At 36.6% G+C, this 12,525-nt stretch overlaps 1 protein-coding gene across 1 annotated transcript in view; it reads left to right on the top strand.

The window, feature by feature from the left end:
• Positions 1 to 12,525, top strand: part of GEN1 (GEN1 Holliday junction 5' flap endonuclease) — a 34,806-nt gene that overhangs the window by 1,490 nt on the left and 20,791 nt on the right. Inside the window, exons 2-3 of the mRNA XM_082672645.1 lie at positions 7,428 to 7,620; positions 8,304 to 8,490. Coding sequence (XP_082528771.1) covers positions 7,460 to 7,620; positions 8,304 to 8,490 — 348 coding nt within the window. The 5' untranslated portion in view covers positions 7,428 to 7,459. The remainder of the gene's footprint in view (positions 1 to 7,427; positions 7,621 to 8,303; positions 8,491 to 12,525) is intronic.

Consider the following 12,525-nt stretch of genomic DNA (forward strand, 5'->3'; position numbering starts at 1 on the left):
TAAGCTTTATACAGTTTACCTAACTTTATATGAAATAGAGTCATCTGCATGGGAATTGGGAAATTTAAAGTAGTTCCTGCTTTATTGTTAAAAAAATTTGTTTCTAATGTTTCTGCTTAAAACTGAAATAAAACTGGAAAGCTGTTAGTTTAATAAAATGTATATTTTTGCATATCAAACCATTTACCTCTTTTATGTTCTTTAAATTTGATTCATTAGTGGAATTAGCAAGGTTCTGTGCTTTTCTCACCTCATTCAGTTTTATAATTAACCAATAAAGCTTATTAGCTTTTAAGGAAGTTTTAGGAGCATAAATTGATTTATGGGTACCATATGGTTACATCAAAGGATTTGGTTTCGTTTTAACCTGAAGGGGATTCTTAAGCTCTTTTTTTAAACTAGAAATTCATGTTCTTTCTACCAAGAAATAATATCTGAAATAGAGTGATTTGTTTTTAATACCAAGCTATCAGAATTGTTGATGAGATTCGAAAGACATCAGAATCTTGTAATTCTTTTGGTTTAATACCTCTCATTTTGTAGATGGGTTAAATGTCCTCCCAAGGTTGTACAGCTAGTCAGTGTATATCCAAGATCAAAATTTTAGGTTTTCTATCCCAAGTCCAATGCTCTTTCACTAAAGCATATAAATTGAAACCACTAGTAGGCTATAAAGTTATTTGCTATGGGTTGTTCTGACTTCGTTGATTCACATAAGTATTCTTGCATCACATTAGTTCTTAAGAACTATATTAGGAGACTTTTTAAAATATATGTAATATACATTGATTGCATGAGCAGATTGATGTCAGTGAAATCATTACATTATGAAAGATAGGAGAAGAGACTCACTAAATCTTACATCATAAAAAATTTCAAATTTCACCTATTAAAATAAAAATGGAAGATAAAATTATACACAGTTTGGGGTGAGCTTGCTATGTGTAGTATTTTTAAATTTTACTTAATGCTGAGCTATTTTCAAGCAACCTTTTCAGGTTGATCATGACCTCATGCAAGAACCATCTGTTCTATCTTTGAGTGTAGTTGTACTTGAATATCTTAAAAGTTGTTGCATTCTGTCGCCTTTGGGAACTTTAAATGCTTTTACAGTCTTACCATTGCTACTTAACATCACTTCAAAGGAAGGGCTGGTGCAAAGAAAGTGACAAGGAATGGGAAATAATAGATCGTGGAAATAGACATTTTAGATTAAGTGCATCCTTAAAACATGTTATGGGGAGTTCCCTGGTGGCCTAGTAGTTAGGATTCTGGGGTTTCACTGCCGTGGCCCAGGTTCAGTCCTTGAGTGGAAAACTGAGATCCCACAAGCCACACAGCACAGCCAAAAAAACCAAACACACACATGGTGTAATTTTTCATAAGATATTTCCCATAATTTTACCCTTTCAGAACTATTGAGGTATTTGTTTAATATTCTGCTTTACAAGTGATTTTCAAAAGGAGCACAAAGACCTTAGGTTGTAGATCTATTGAAGATAATCCTAAAATAGTATTTTAAAAGAATGTATTACATTTAGAATGCTTTGTAATTTTACATTAATATTTTTTGCATTTTACAACTGACTATAAGATAGCACCATAAATGAAGTAAATTAACTGGTAACAAACAGAAGTTATGTCACCCTTAAGGAAATTCACTGTCCATTACCAGAGAGATGAAGATTTTTAAATATGTTTTAGATTTTTAAATAATATCATTGTGGCTTCTATGGGGAGGATGATTGCGTGGGTGGCAAAAAGTAGAAGCAGAGAGGCCAGTTAGCAGACTTCAGGCACTAGAAGAGTATCTTTAGAAACGGGGATTTAAGATGTGTTTTGGAGACAGGGGACTTGTTGATCAAGTTGCTGTTAGAGAGTGAAGTAAAGAGAACAATCAAGAATGACTGCTAGGTTTCTGGCCTGAGCAACTGGATATTTGGCAATGACTAGGGATAGAACAGTTTTGAGGAGAGATGGTGGAGTCAAGAATTACATGCATATTATGCATCTATGTAAAGTAGGAGATTAGATGTTCTTATCAAGAATTTGGAGAAGTTGTCAGATGATGAGGGATAAATATTAAAGAGGGAAAGTGAAGAGAAGTTTCTTCATTATAGAGTATTCAAAGGAGACTCACCTCTCTGACTCTAAAAATGATCTTCCTGTGAGTCTTTCTGTTAACTTTCTAGTTCTTATGCCTGCCACCAATCCTTTAAATAGTGTTGCTTGGCATAGTTCTAATATTATTTTTTAGTTAAGACTATATAAAGTCTTGCAGTTATTCAAGAAGGTCTAATGGAAATTCATTAACGGTAAGTTACCAAGAGAAAGAAAAAAAAAAAAGACTCATTGGGGCATGTTAGAGACAGAGGCTAGCTCCTAAAAATTGTCCCTTGGGTACTATCATTCAGAGAAAACAGTGGAGAAAAGCACGTTTCACAATAGCAGCAATTCTTTCATGGTTATGAAAGAAACATAGCAGAGCATTACTACTTTATAGGAATATGCTTGGGGGACACGAGAGATTTTTTTTTTTTTTTTTTTTTTTTTTTGCGGTACACGGGCCTCTCACTGTTGTGGCCTCTCCCATTGTGGAGCACAGGCTCCGGGCGCGCAGGCTCAGCGGCCATGGCTCACGGGCCCAGCTGCTCCGCGGCATGTGGGATCCTCCCGGACCGGGTCACGAACCCGTGTCCCCTGCATCGGCAGGCGGACTCTCAACCACTGCACCACCAGGGAAGCCCCGACACGAGAGATTTTTAACCTTTTTCAAATGCATTTCAGTAGATATATTGGGACTCTAGGTCAAGGTACCAAAGTAGTTTAAAAAGGAATTGGATGAAGGTGGTCAGAGGTACAAACTTCCAGTTATAAAATAAATAAGTACTAAGGGTGTCGTGTACAGCATGATTAATATCATTAACATTGCTGTATGTTATATGTGAAAGTTGTTAGGAGAGCAAATCCTGAGTTCTCAACACAAGGAAAACATTTTTAAATTTTGTATCTTTATGGGATGATGGATGTGGTAAACTTACTGTAATCATTTCATGATGTACTTAAGTTAAATCATTATGTTGTACAACTGAACCTTAAGCAGTGCTGTATGTCAGTTGTATCTCATTAAAACTGGAAGAAAAAAATATGGTGACCAGGAAGACTGTCAATGAAAGAGACTTTTTTTTCCTAGAAAATGTCACATAACTAAGGAAAGTGGAGAAGAGAAAACCTTAGCTCAGAGATAGTAATTTTTACTTTCTGGGACCTAAATGATAATTTTGTTACAGACCTTTTTTTCTTTTTGCCTGCGTTTTTCATACTAGTTGTGCTTAAGCAGCCGTTGTTACAGTTTTGTAGTCTTTGCTCATATTATAATAAAGGAATAGCCAAAATAGATGTCCTAGGTACATATCTGTTCAGCTGCCAGTGCTAGTTGTTCTGTAACATAACCACAGATGCTCATTCTTTTTTATTTATTTATTTATTTGTTTATTTATTTATTTATGTCTGCATTGGGTCTTTGTTGCTGCACGCGGGCTTTCTCTAGTTGCAGTGAGCGGGGGCTACTCTTCGTTGTGGTGCGTGGGCTTCTCATTACGGTGGCTTCTCTTGTTGTGAAGCACGGGCTCTAGGTGTGCGGGCTTCAGTAGTTGTGGCACATGGGCTCAGTAGTTGTGGCTTGCGGGCTTTAGAGCGCAGGCTCAGTGGTTGTGGCACACGGGCTTAGTTGCTCCGCGGCATGTGGGATCTTCCCGGACCAGAGCTCGAACCTGTGTCCCCTGCATTGGCAGGTGGATTCTTTACCACTGCACCACCAGGGAAGTCCTGGGATGCTCATTCTTTAAACCAGGTTTATTTCTGACAAAAGAAATTAAAATAACATGAATAAGTTTTAAATGTAATGATCATATTATATTAAAGACATTACTTATGGGCTTAGTTAAAAGCCCTCTTTGTCTTGCTTAAGGGATCCAATCTGTGGGAATCTTAAAATATTAATAGAATCAGTTTTGGGTTTATTTTTATTTTTCCAGGCATGGCTGCCCCAGTGAATAATATATTCCGTTAAGATCCTTAAAAATGTTCCAAATGTGCTTGAAATAGAGGACTACAGTTTTTTGTTTGTTTGTTTTGCGGTATGCGGGCCTCTCACTGTTGTGGCCTCTCCCGTTGCGGAGCACAGGCTCCGGACGCACAGGCTCAGCGGCCATGATTCACAGGCCCAGCCACTCTGCGGCATGTGGGAACTTCCCGGACCGGGGCACGAACCCGTGTCCCCTACTTCGGCAGGCGGACTCTCAACCACTGTGCCACCAGGGAAGCCCAGAGGACTACAATTTTTAAGATTGAGTCTACCTCATTAGTGTTTCTCCAATTTTTTTTTTCCATCACCCTCAGAAGGAATACAATGTACATCACAGTCCTATACATGAATATGTGTTTGTGTGTGCCATGGTAACACTGCACCATGCAACAGTCTTTATTCTTACTATTCACTTATATATGTGTAGTCAGCTTATGTAATGAAGCATTAGAGACATGGTAGGAAGGATTGAACTTTAGACATGGAAGGGCCAGAGAAAAGATGCGCCTTGCCTAAGACCACAGAACTCATTCCTAGGCATTCTGGAGGAAACCAGAAAAAATGAATCTCTTATCCTTAAAATAACATACTGAAGTCATATTTGATATTCAGGTACTCATGAATATGTAGAACATTGCTTTTTAATTGACCCATGAACTGTGTCCATATTTCATTACTTAATATTTAGGCAAGACATAAACCATCTAAAGATTTCTAGTTTATTTGCCCAACCCTTTATAGATAGGGCCACATTCTTTAGCTTTTTTTTTTAAGTTGAAAAGTAATACAAGCATATAGTTATTTTAAAAAATAAACAACACAAAGAGTAATTTTCCACATCTCTCAACTTAAGTCATCCCTAATAAATAACCTATTTTGTACCTGTTTTCATTTCAGAACTTGGAGATTATTTCATCAGTTCAGATAGATGCATCCATTGTTATTTGCTGCATCATCTATTCCATTGTTTGAATATACCATAATTTGCTTAAAGATATGTCTGTTGTGCTCATTTGGTTCTTCCCAGTGTCTATTATAAACAATGTTACAATGAATATAAATCTGTAAGCACTTAAGAGCATATCTTAAAGTAAATTCCTAGGAGAGCTATTGCTAAATCAGGAAGATACCTGCATTTAAAAATTTGACAGCTAGCGTCAGGGTCAAATTTAAATGAACCAAGATCAGTTATAATAAGGTTCCTCCAGAGAGAAGTCGCTTAATTTCCTTCAGTAGCAACACATTCCAGTATCCAGAGTGAGTCACAAATAAAAGGAAACACAATTATCAATAAGAACTTCCCCCTCAAACTTTCTATTTCTGAATTTTATATGTTGTGGTGGTTAATACTTTATTTTTTTCTTTTCTTTTAAATTTATTTATTTACTTATTTTTGGCGGCGCTGGTCTTCGCTGCTGCACGCAGGCTTTCTCTAGTTGCAGCAAGCAGGGGCTACTCTTCATTGCCGTGCGCGGGCTTCCCACTGCGGTGGCTTCTCTCGTTGCGGAGCACGGGCTCTATAGTGCAGCCTCAGTAGTTGCGGCGCACGGGCTTAGTTGCTCCGCGGCTTGTGGGATCTTCCCGGACCAGGGCTCGAACCCGTGTCCCCTGCATTGGCAGGCGGATTCTTAACCACTGCGCCACCAGAGAAGTCCTAGTGGTTAACACTTTAAAAGGTTTGTTTCCCTTCATAATAATGCTTTAGGGAATACATGTGCCCCCAGCTCTTTTTCCAAAATTTACTACAACTTTTCACTAACAAAGAGGTAAAATCTTGACTCTGAATCCATGTCACGGTGCCACCCACGTTCAATCTGTGGGCCTTCTTGATGTGCAGTAGACTATAGTAGCACTGGAACCCCATTACTACCTAATGCTTTCTTCCCTGTATTTAAATCTATAATTTTCCTTCTAAAGTGACATATCGGCAAATATTTGTGCAGCTTTTCATAAAAATGAGTGCACAAAGTACTACTTAGAGTTACACTGACCACGTTTAAAATTAAGATTCAGAAAAGCTCCGAGAAAATGACAGATAGCCGCATTTCCAGCATTTATTTTCTTTGTAGCCATGTACAATTTGAAAACATTTGCTTTTACTATGGACCCTGTTAAAGGAACAGACAATACAGTTACATTTTATTTAGAATGGGTTTACATTGTGGTGATAGCTTTTTGTCTTAATATGTCTTGTATCCTACCTTGTGTTTGTAGAGTGAATTAAGGTCATTATTCAGATGATACATAGTCAGACATTTACATAGACTGAATCTTCAATGCAAATGCTACATAATATTTTTTATCAAATAATAACAAAGGAAAAGAAAAACAGCTATAGATGTTTAATAAGGAAAAACTGGCGTGTAGAAAATACCAAAGCAGGTTACAATAGCAGGGTTTAAGCAAATTTTGTTTTTAAAATGTCATGTACATAGAAAAGAGTTTAACATCAGTTTTCTTTGGATAGTGGAACTATAGGTGATTTTAAAATATTTTTCTTTTAAAAGATTTTTTATTTTCCCACAGTGAACATGCATGACCTTGCAATTTAAAAAGCCAATGCTCTTTAAAAAAAAATAATAATAATGTATTCCTTCAACTCTTCCTTTTCTATCTCCCCCCTCCCTACTTTTCCATCAGTTTTCCTTCCTTAATCTTTTGTGTTTTTTTGTTTGTTTGTGTGTTTGCATTCTTCCTTGCTTTTGTCTTTTTGTTTTTCCTGATTATGATAGAGGACTAGTCCTATTCTCTCTTTAGGTATGTAAATCAAGGAGTGAATTCTCAAGAAGACAAATATGCATTACCACATCTGTGGATTTTCTACCCGTCTCTGCATTTGTTAGCTCTTATTAGGTGGGAGAAGCCAATTACCACCTTTTAAGATGGAGGTAATTTTTCCTTTTATTTTCCAAATTTCATGCAATACTAATGTGACCATGTGAAAAATTTTATTCTCAGCCACTGCTAAAGACTGCGTGGAAAAGAGGAAAGAATGAGGAGGGACAAGGCAGCCCTTGACATTGGTTACATTAGGTTTAAAAATAACTATTTTTCAGTACTATAGAGAAACATATTTGGTGACATGAGTGGATTTTAAGGACAAATTCAGCATGCTATAATCTGTTAATAACTTTTCATCTGTTAGTTGTGTCAGTGTTTTTGAAGCCACTAAGTGTATTACCACCATTTTTAATGTTTCAGGTGTTCTTGATTCATTCCGAAGAGCTGACCAGTGGAAGAAATAAGAATACTCTTATTTATGAATCACCCCACAGTAGCTCAAAATACACTGTTTGAATTTCTGTTCTGAGCTTCTGTCTTTTAACAATCTTTTGAAAAGGGTGCCTCGAATAACAGCAGATAATCACCAGGATGGGAGTGAATGACTTGTGGCAGATTCTGGAGCCTGTTAAACAACACGTCCACTTGCACAGTCTTGGTGGGAAAACCATTGCGGTTGATCTGAGTCTCTGGGTATGTGAAGCACAGACAGTCAAAAAAATGATTGGGACGGTCATGAAGCCCCACCTCAGGTAGAGTAAACGTGCTCAGAATATAAATAGATGATTGCGTAAGCAGTGGGTGTCTTGGTTTTGTTTCCACTTCATTTCTTTTGTTGTTGCTGTTTTACATTTTGAGATTTTAAAATGTATCAACGTGTCTCGATCTGCCATCTCCATATTGATAACACAATTTGTACATCGTACCCTTTGAGCTTCAGACTCGTAATACTTGGCTGCCTATTTAACATATCCGCAAGGATGCTTCGATGACTAAAAGCCAGAAATTTGGGAGCCATTCTCCCCCTGTTTTGTCCTCCACACATCCAGTCCATCAGAAGTCTTGCCAGTTCTACTTCCAGAATATACCCTGCGTTCACAGACTTCTCTCGATGTCCAGAAGCACTGCCTCAGCGGATGCCAATATCTCTTATCTGCCCTGCTGAGATGAAATCTTCGCTAGTTTCCCTCCCTCCTCTCTTGGCCTCCTCCTCCAAACCAGCTTCCACATAGCAATTAGAATAATCATAAATCTTCTTTGCTAAAAGACACACAGTGGTCTCTCAGTCCAGTCTACTTAAAATAAAATCTTAACAAATAAAATGTTATTGCATATAACATTTTATATTAATGTTCTTGCCATTATGTCATACTGCTGTGTTGACTTCTGCTATCAATATATGATGATTAATGTATTATTAACTTCTATATTTCAGGAACCTATTTTTTCGTATCTCATATTTAACGCTAATGGATGTAAAACTGGTGTTCGTTATGGAAGGGGAACCCCCAAAGCTGAAAGCTGATGTCATAAGTAAGAGGAATCAGATTCGGTATGGATCTTCGACAAAAACACGGTCTCAGAAAACAGGGAGATCACATTTTAACTCAGTCTTAAAGGAGGTGAGCATTCAGATATAATCTAATAATTCTGATTTGAATTATAGAGTATACTTTACTCTGATAAAGTTTTTCGTTCAGTATCCTTAATACTTATTAACTTTACTGTGACTAGAAGGACAGTGTGAATAGAGAAGAGAGTTTAAGTTTTGGAGTGAAACTTACCTGCGTTCAGATTCTGACTAGCCATTAGAAACTCTGAGACAGTGGGCAAGATTTTTAACCTGTCTGCCTCGTTTTGTACTGTGTAAAATAGGATAGTAATACTTTACAGGGATATGGTAAAAATTAGAGAAAATATATCTAAAACAACCGGTACATAGTCAGGACTTAATATGTAACATTTTATGACATCTTCAGCACTTAAAGAATTCCCAGGATAGAGGTCTCATTAATTCATACTTTACTCATTCAGGATTAATGAGAGTTCATAGACAGAATACGTATTTGGCTTCCTTTAGGGCTTTGTAATTTTAAAAAGTACTCAGTTATATTTTAGTATATTTATACGTTATAAAATATATATTTTTATAAAAATTTAAAAAGAAATCTATAATACGATAAAGTAAGTAAAACAATAGGAAGCTATTATTATCTTGTCTCTTTATTTTTTTATTTTTAGCTGCGTTGGGTATTCGTTGCTGCGCGGGAGCTTTCTCTAGTTGCTGCGAGCTGGGACTACTCTTCCTTGCAGTGTGTGGGCTTCTCATTGCAGTGGCTTCTCTTGTTGTGGACCACGAGTTCTAGGCACACGGGCTTCAGTAGTTGTGGCTCGCGGGCTCTAGAGCACAGGCTCATTAGTTGTGGTGCACGGGCTTAGTTGCTCTGTGCCATGTGAGATCTTTCCCGACCAGGGCTCAAACCCGTGTCCCCTGCATTGGCAGGAGGATTCTTAACCACTGCGCCACCAGGGAAGTCCCCTGTCTCTTTTTTAAGGGTATATGTTTTTAAAAATTGCAGTAATCACGCACAAATAATTTTTATCTGGAGTTTTCACTTAACATACCCATGTTTCCCTGTTGCCATATTCTATTCAAAATCATTACTTTAATGATGGTACAACATGTATGAAGGTATGAAATCATTCCCCATGATTGTATATTGTATTGTATACTGTTTGCTTTTTAGTTCTTCTCTATTATACAGGAAATTATGATGAACATTTTTTTGTAAGCATAGCTTTTTCTTGTGATTTTAAGATAAAATTACCCAAAGTGGGATTGATAGACCAAAGTTTTGGAGTGATTTTATAACTCTTGCCAATTACTTTCTACCAGTACAGGTATGAAATAGGCAATTTCATTGCACCCACAAGATTATTGGATATTAGGAGGTTTATCTTTGTACTATTTAGTATGGAAAATCGAAGACATTTCTTTGTTTATATAATATGTATAAATACATATAATACATATTTAATATGTATTGTTCTTTTAATGGTGAGGTTAAACATTTAACTTAGTTTTAGTCTCTCTCTGGGTAATGACCATCATATCCTTTCCCCACTTACCTTTTGAGGTTTTACTTTTTCTTTTGTTCATATTCTTTATATACTAAGGAAGTAAACCTTTTATCTTATTTGCTTTGAGTTCCTATCCCTGTTTTTCTTTTTAATTGTTGTTTAAAATTTTAATTTCTTTTAAAAGGTATTGCATAAATTAAAAAGCATTTTTCTCCAGAAATTCTATTTTCTATTTTTATGTGATTAAAAATAATAATTTTCAGTTAGTGACTATTCTACCTTAATGACTATCAGTAATTGAAGAAAATATCTGTACTGAATTCTAATTATTTCATGTGTAATCAGTTCCTGGAAATATCTATGGTTTACATACTTAAGGCATTAAATACCCAGTATAACGCAAAAAGATGTTTTATGTTCTTTTGAGAAAATTGCTCTATGCCTATTTCTTTATTTCTCTAATTGTGGTGTTCTTAGGCATTTTGTATTGGTTCAGTGTTGCCTGCCCATTAATCATTATCATATTTTTGTACACTCAGTCACTAAGCCTTACATTCTCCTAATCTACTGCCATTTTTAGTTACAAGCCTGAAAAGCACACATTAGTCCTCCAACACAACCTCCAGCCCATGTGATAGAGACTTAGGGTAGAGAAAATTGCAACCAACCTCATCACAAATTCTGTGCTGGTTTTTGAAAAGAGTTGGAACAGAATCTGAAATGACTTTTAAACTCTTGTTGTTTTTTATGAAAGGATACTTTTTATGTATGGGTAAATTAGAAACAACTATGGTGTTGCAGTAAAGCAGCACCTATAACAAAACTGTCTCTCTAAAGTCACCCAGCCAGAGTTCTGAAAAGCACCTTTTTTTTTTGACATAGTACTTTGTCCTTCTGAACCTTGTCCGCCTTGGGCAACATCTGGCAGAGGTTTTTATTACATCATAAAGCATGCAAACAATTAGTCAGTTAAAGCAAAAGAGATGATCTTTTTTCTGTCTCTAGAAACTAGGTAAATAGCCTCTTTTCCTCACCATATCCAGTATTCCTCAGTGATAGAATGAGAGTATCACATATGACAAGAAAGAATGCACTAGGCTGTAAAGCTAAACTATAAGCTACTCAGCTGGGTTAAATTCATAACGCCAAGAAAACCGCAAATTGATATAAACATCCTGTACAGACATTTGACTTACTAGGAGCACTCCAACAACGGGCCCCTGTGTGGCTCCCCGTAATGTGAGAGTTTCATCGTATAGGGGAGGTGATAAGAAGTGAACTTTAAGGCCTCAAGCCAAAATTGTGTAATAGCGTCTTCTTTGGAAGAGCTCATATTGGGAGGACCATCATGTGAGAAGGATTGCTGTAGTTTTACAGATGTAAATGTTAATGTGATTAATTATTATTATGTCAAGATATTTCCAGACTCTTGAGATAATAGCATTGAACAAAACAATGAAAATTGCATATTCATTACTTTTAAAAGTACTTTTTAAATTAATTTTTTAATCGAATATGGATTACTTTTTAATTGACATTAAAATTTTTAGCTTTTCCATACAGAAAATTTTAAACGAATACAAAAGTAGCCCATCACCAATCTTTAACAATTATCAACTCTTGACCAATTTTGTTTCATCTATACTCCCACCCACTCCTCTACTCCCACATATTTTTTTTTTAACATCTGTATTGGAGTATAATTGCTTTACAATGGTGTGTTATTTTCTGCTTTATAACAAAGTGAATCAGCTCTACATATACATATATCCCCATATCTCCTCCCTCTTGCATCTCCCTCCCACCCTCCCTATCCCACCCCTATAGGTGGTCACAAACCACTGAGCTGATCTCCCTGTGCTATGCGGCTGCTTCCCACTAGCTATCTATTTTACATTTGGTAGTGTATATATGTCCATGCCACTGTCTCACTTGGTCCCAGCTTGCCCTTCCCACTCCCCGGGTCCTCAAGTCCATCCTCTACGTCTGCGTCTTTATTCCTGTCCTGCCCCTAGGTTCTTCAGAACCATTTCTTTTTTTTAGATTCCATATATATATGTTAGCATGCAGTGTTTGTTTTTCTCTTTCTGACTTACTTCACTCTGTATGACAGTCTCTAGGTCCATCCACTTTACTACAAATAACTCAATTTCATTTCTTTATATGGATAATATTCCATTGTATATATGTGCCACATCTTCTTGATACATTCATCTCTCATTGGACACTTAGGTTGCTTCCATGTCCTGGCTATTGTAAATAGAGCTGCAATGAACATTGTGGTACATGACTCTTTTTGAATTATGGTTTTCTCAGGGTATATGCCCAGTAGTGGGATTGCTGGGTTGTATGGTAGTTCTATTCTTTAAGGAACCTCCATACTGTTCTCCATATTGGCTGTATCAATTTACATTCCCACCAACAGTGCAAGAGGGTTCCCTTTTCACCACACCCTCTCCAGCATTTATTGTTTGTAGATTTTTTGATGATGGCCATTCTGACTGGTGTGAGGTGATACCTCATTATAGTTTTTGTTTCTTTGTTTGTTTGTTTTTTTGCGGTACGCGGGCCTCTCA

This window comes from Grampus griseus (assembly GCF_964374135.1).
Source record: "Grampus griseus genome assembly, chromosome: 15".
Classification (NCBI taxonomy): domain Eukaryota; kingdom Metazoa; phylum Chordata; class Mammalia; order Artiodactyla; family Delphinidae; genus Grampus; species Grampus griseus.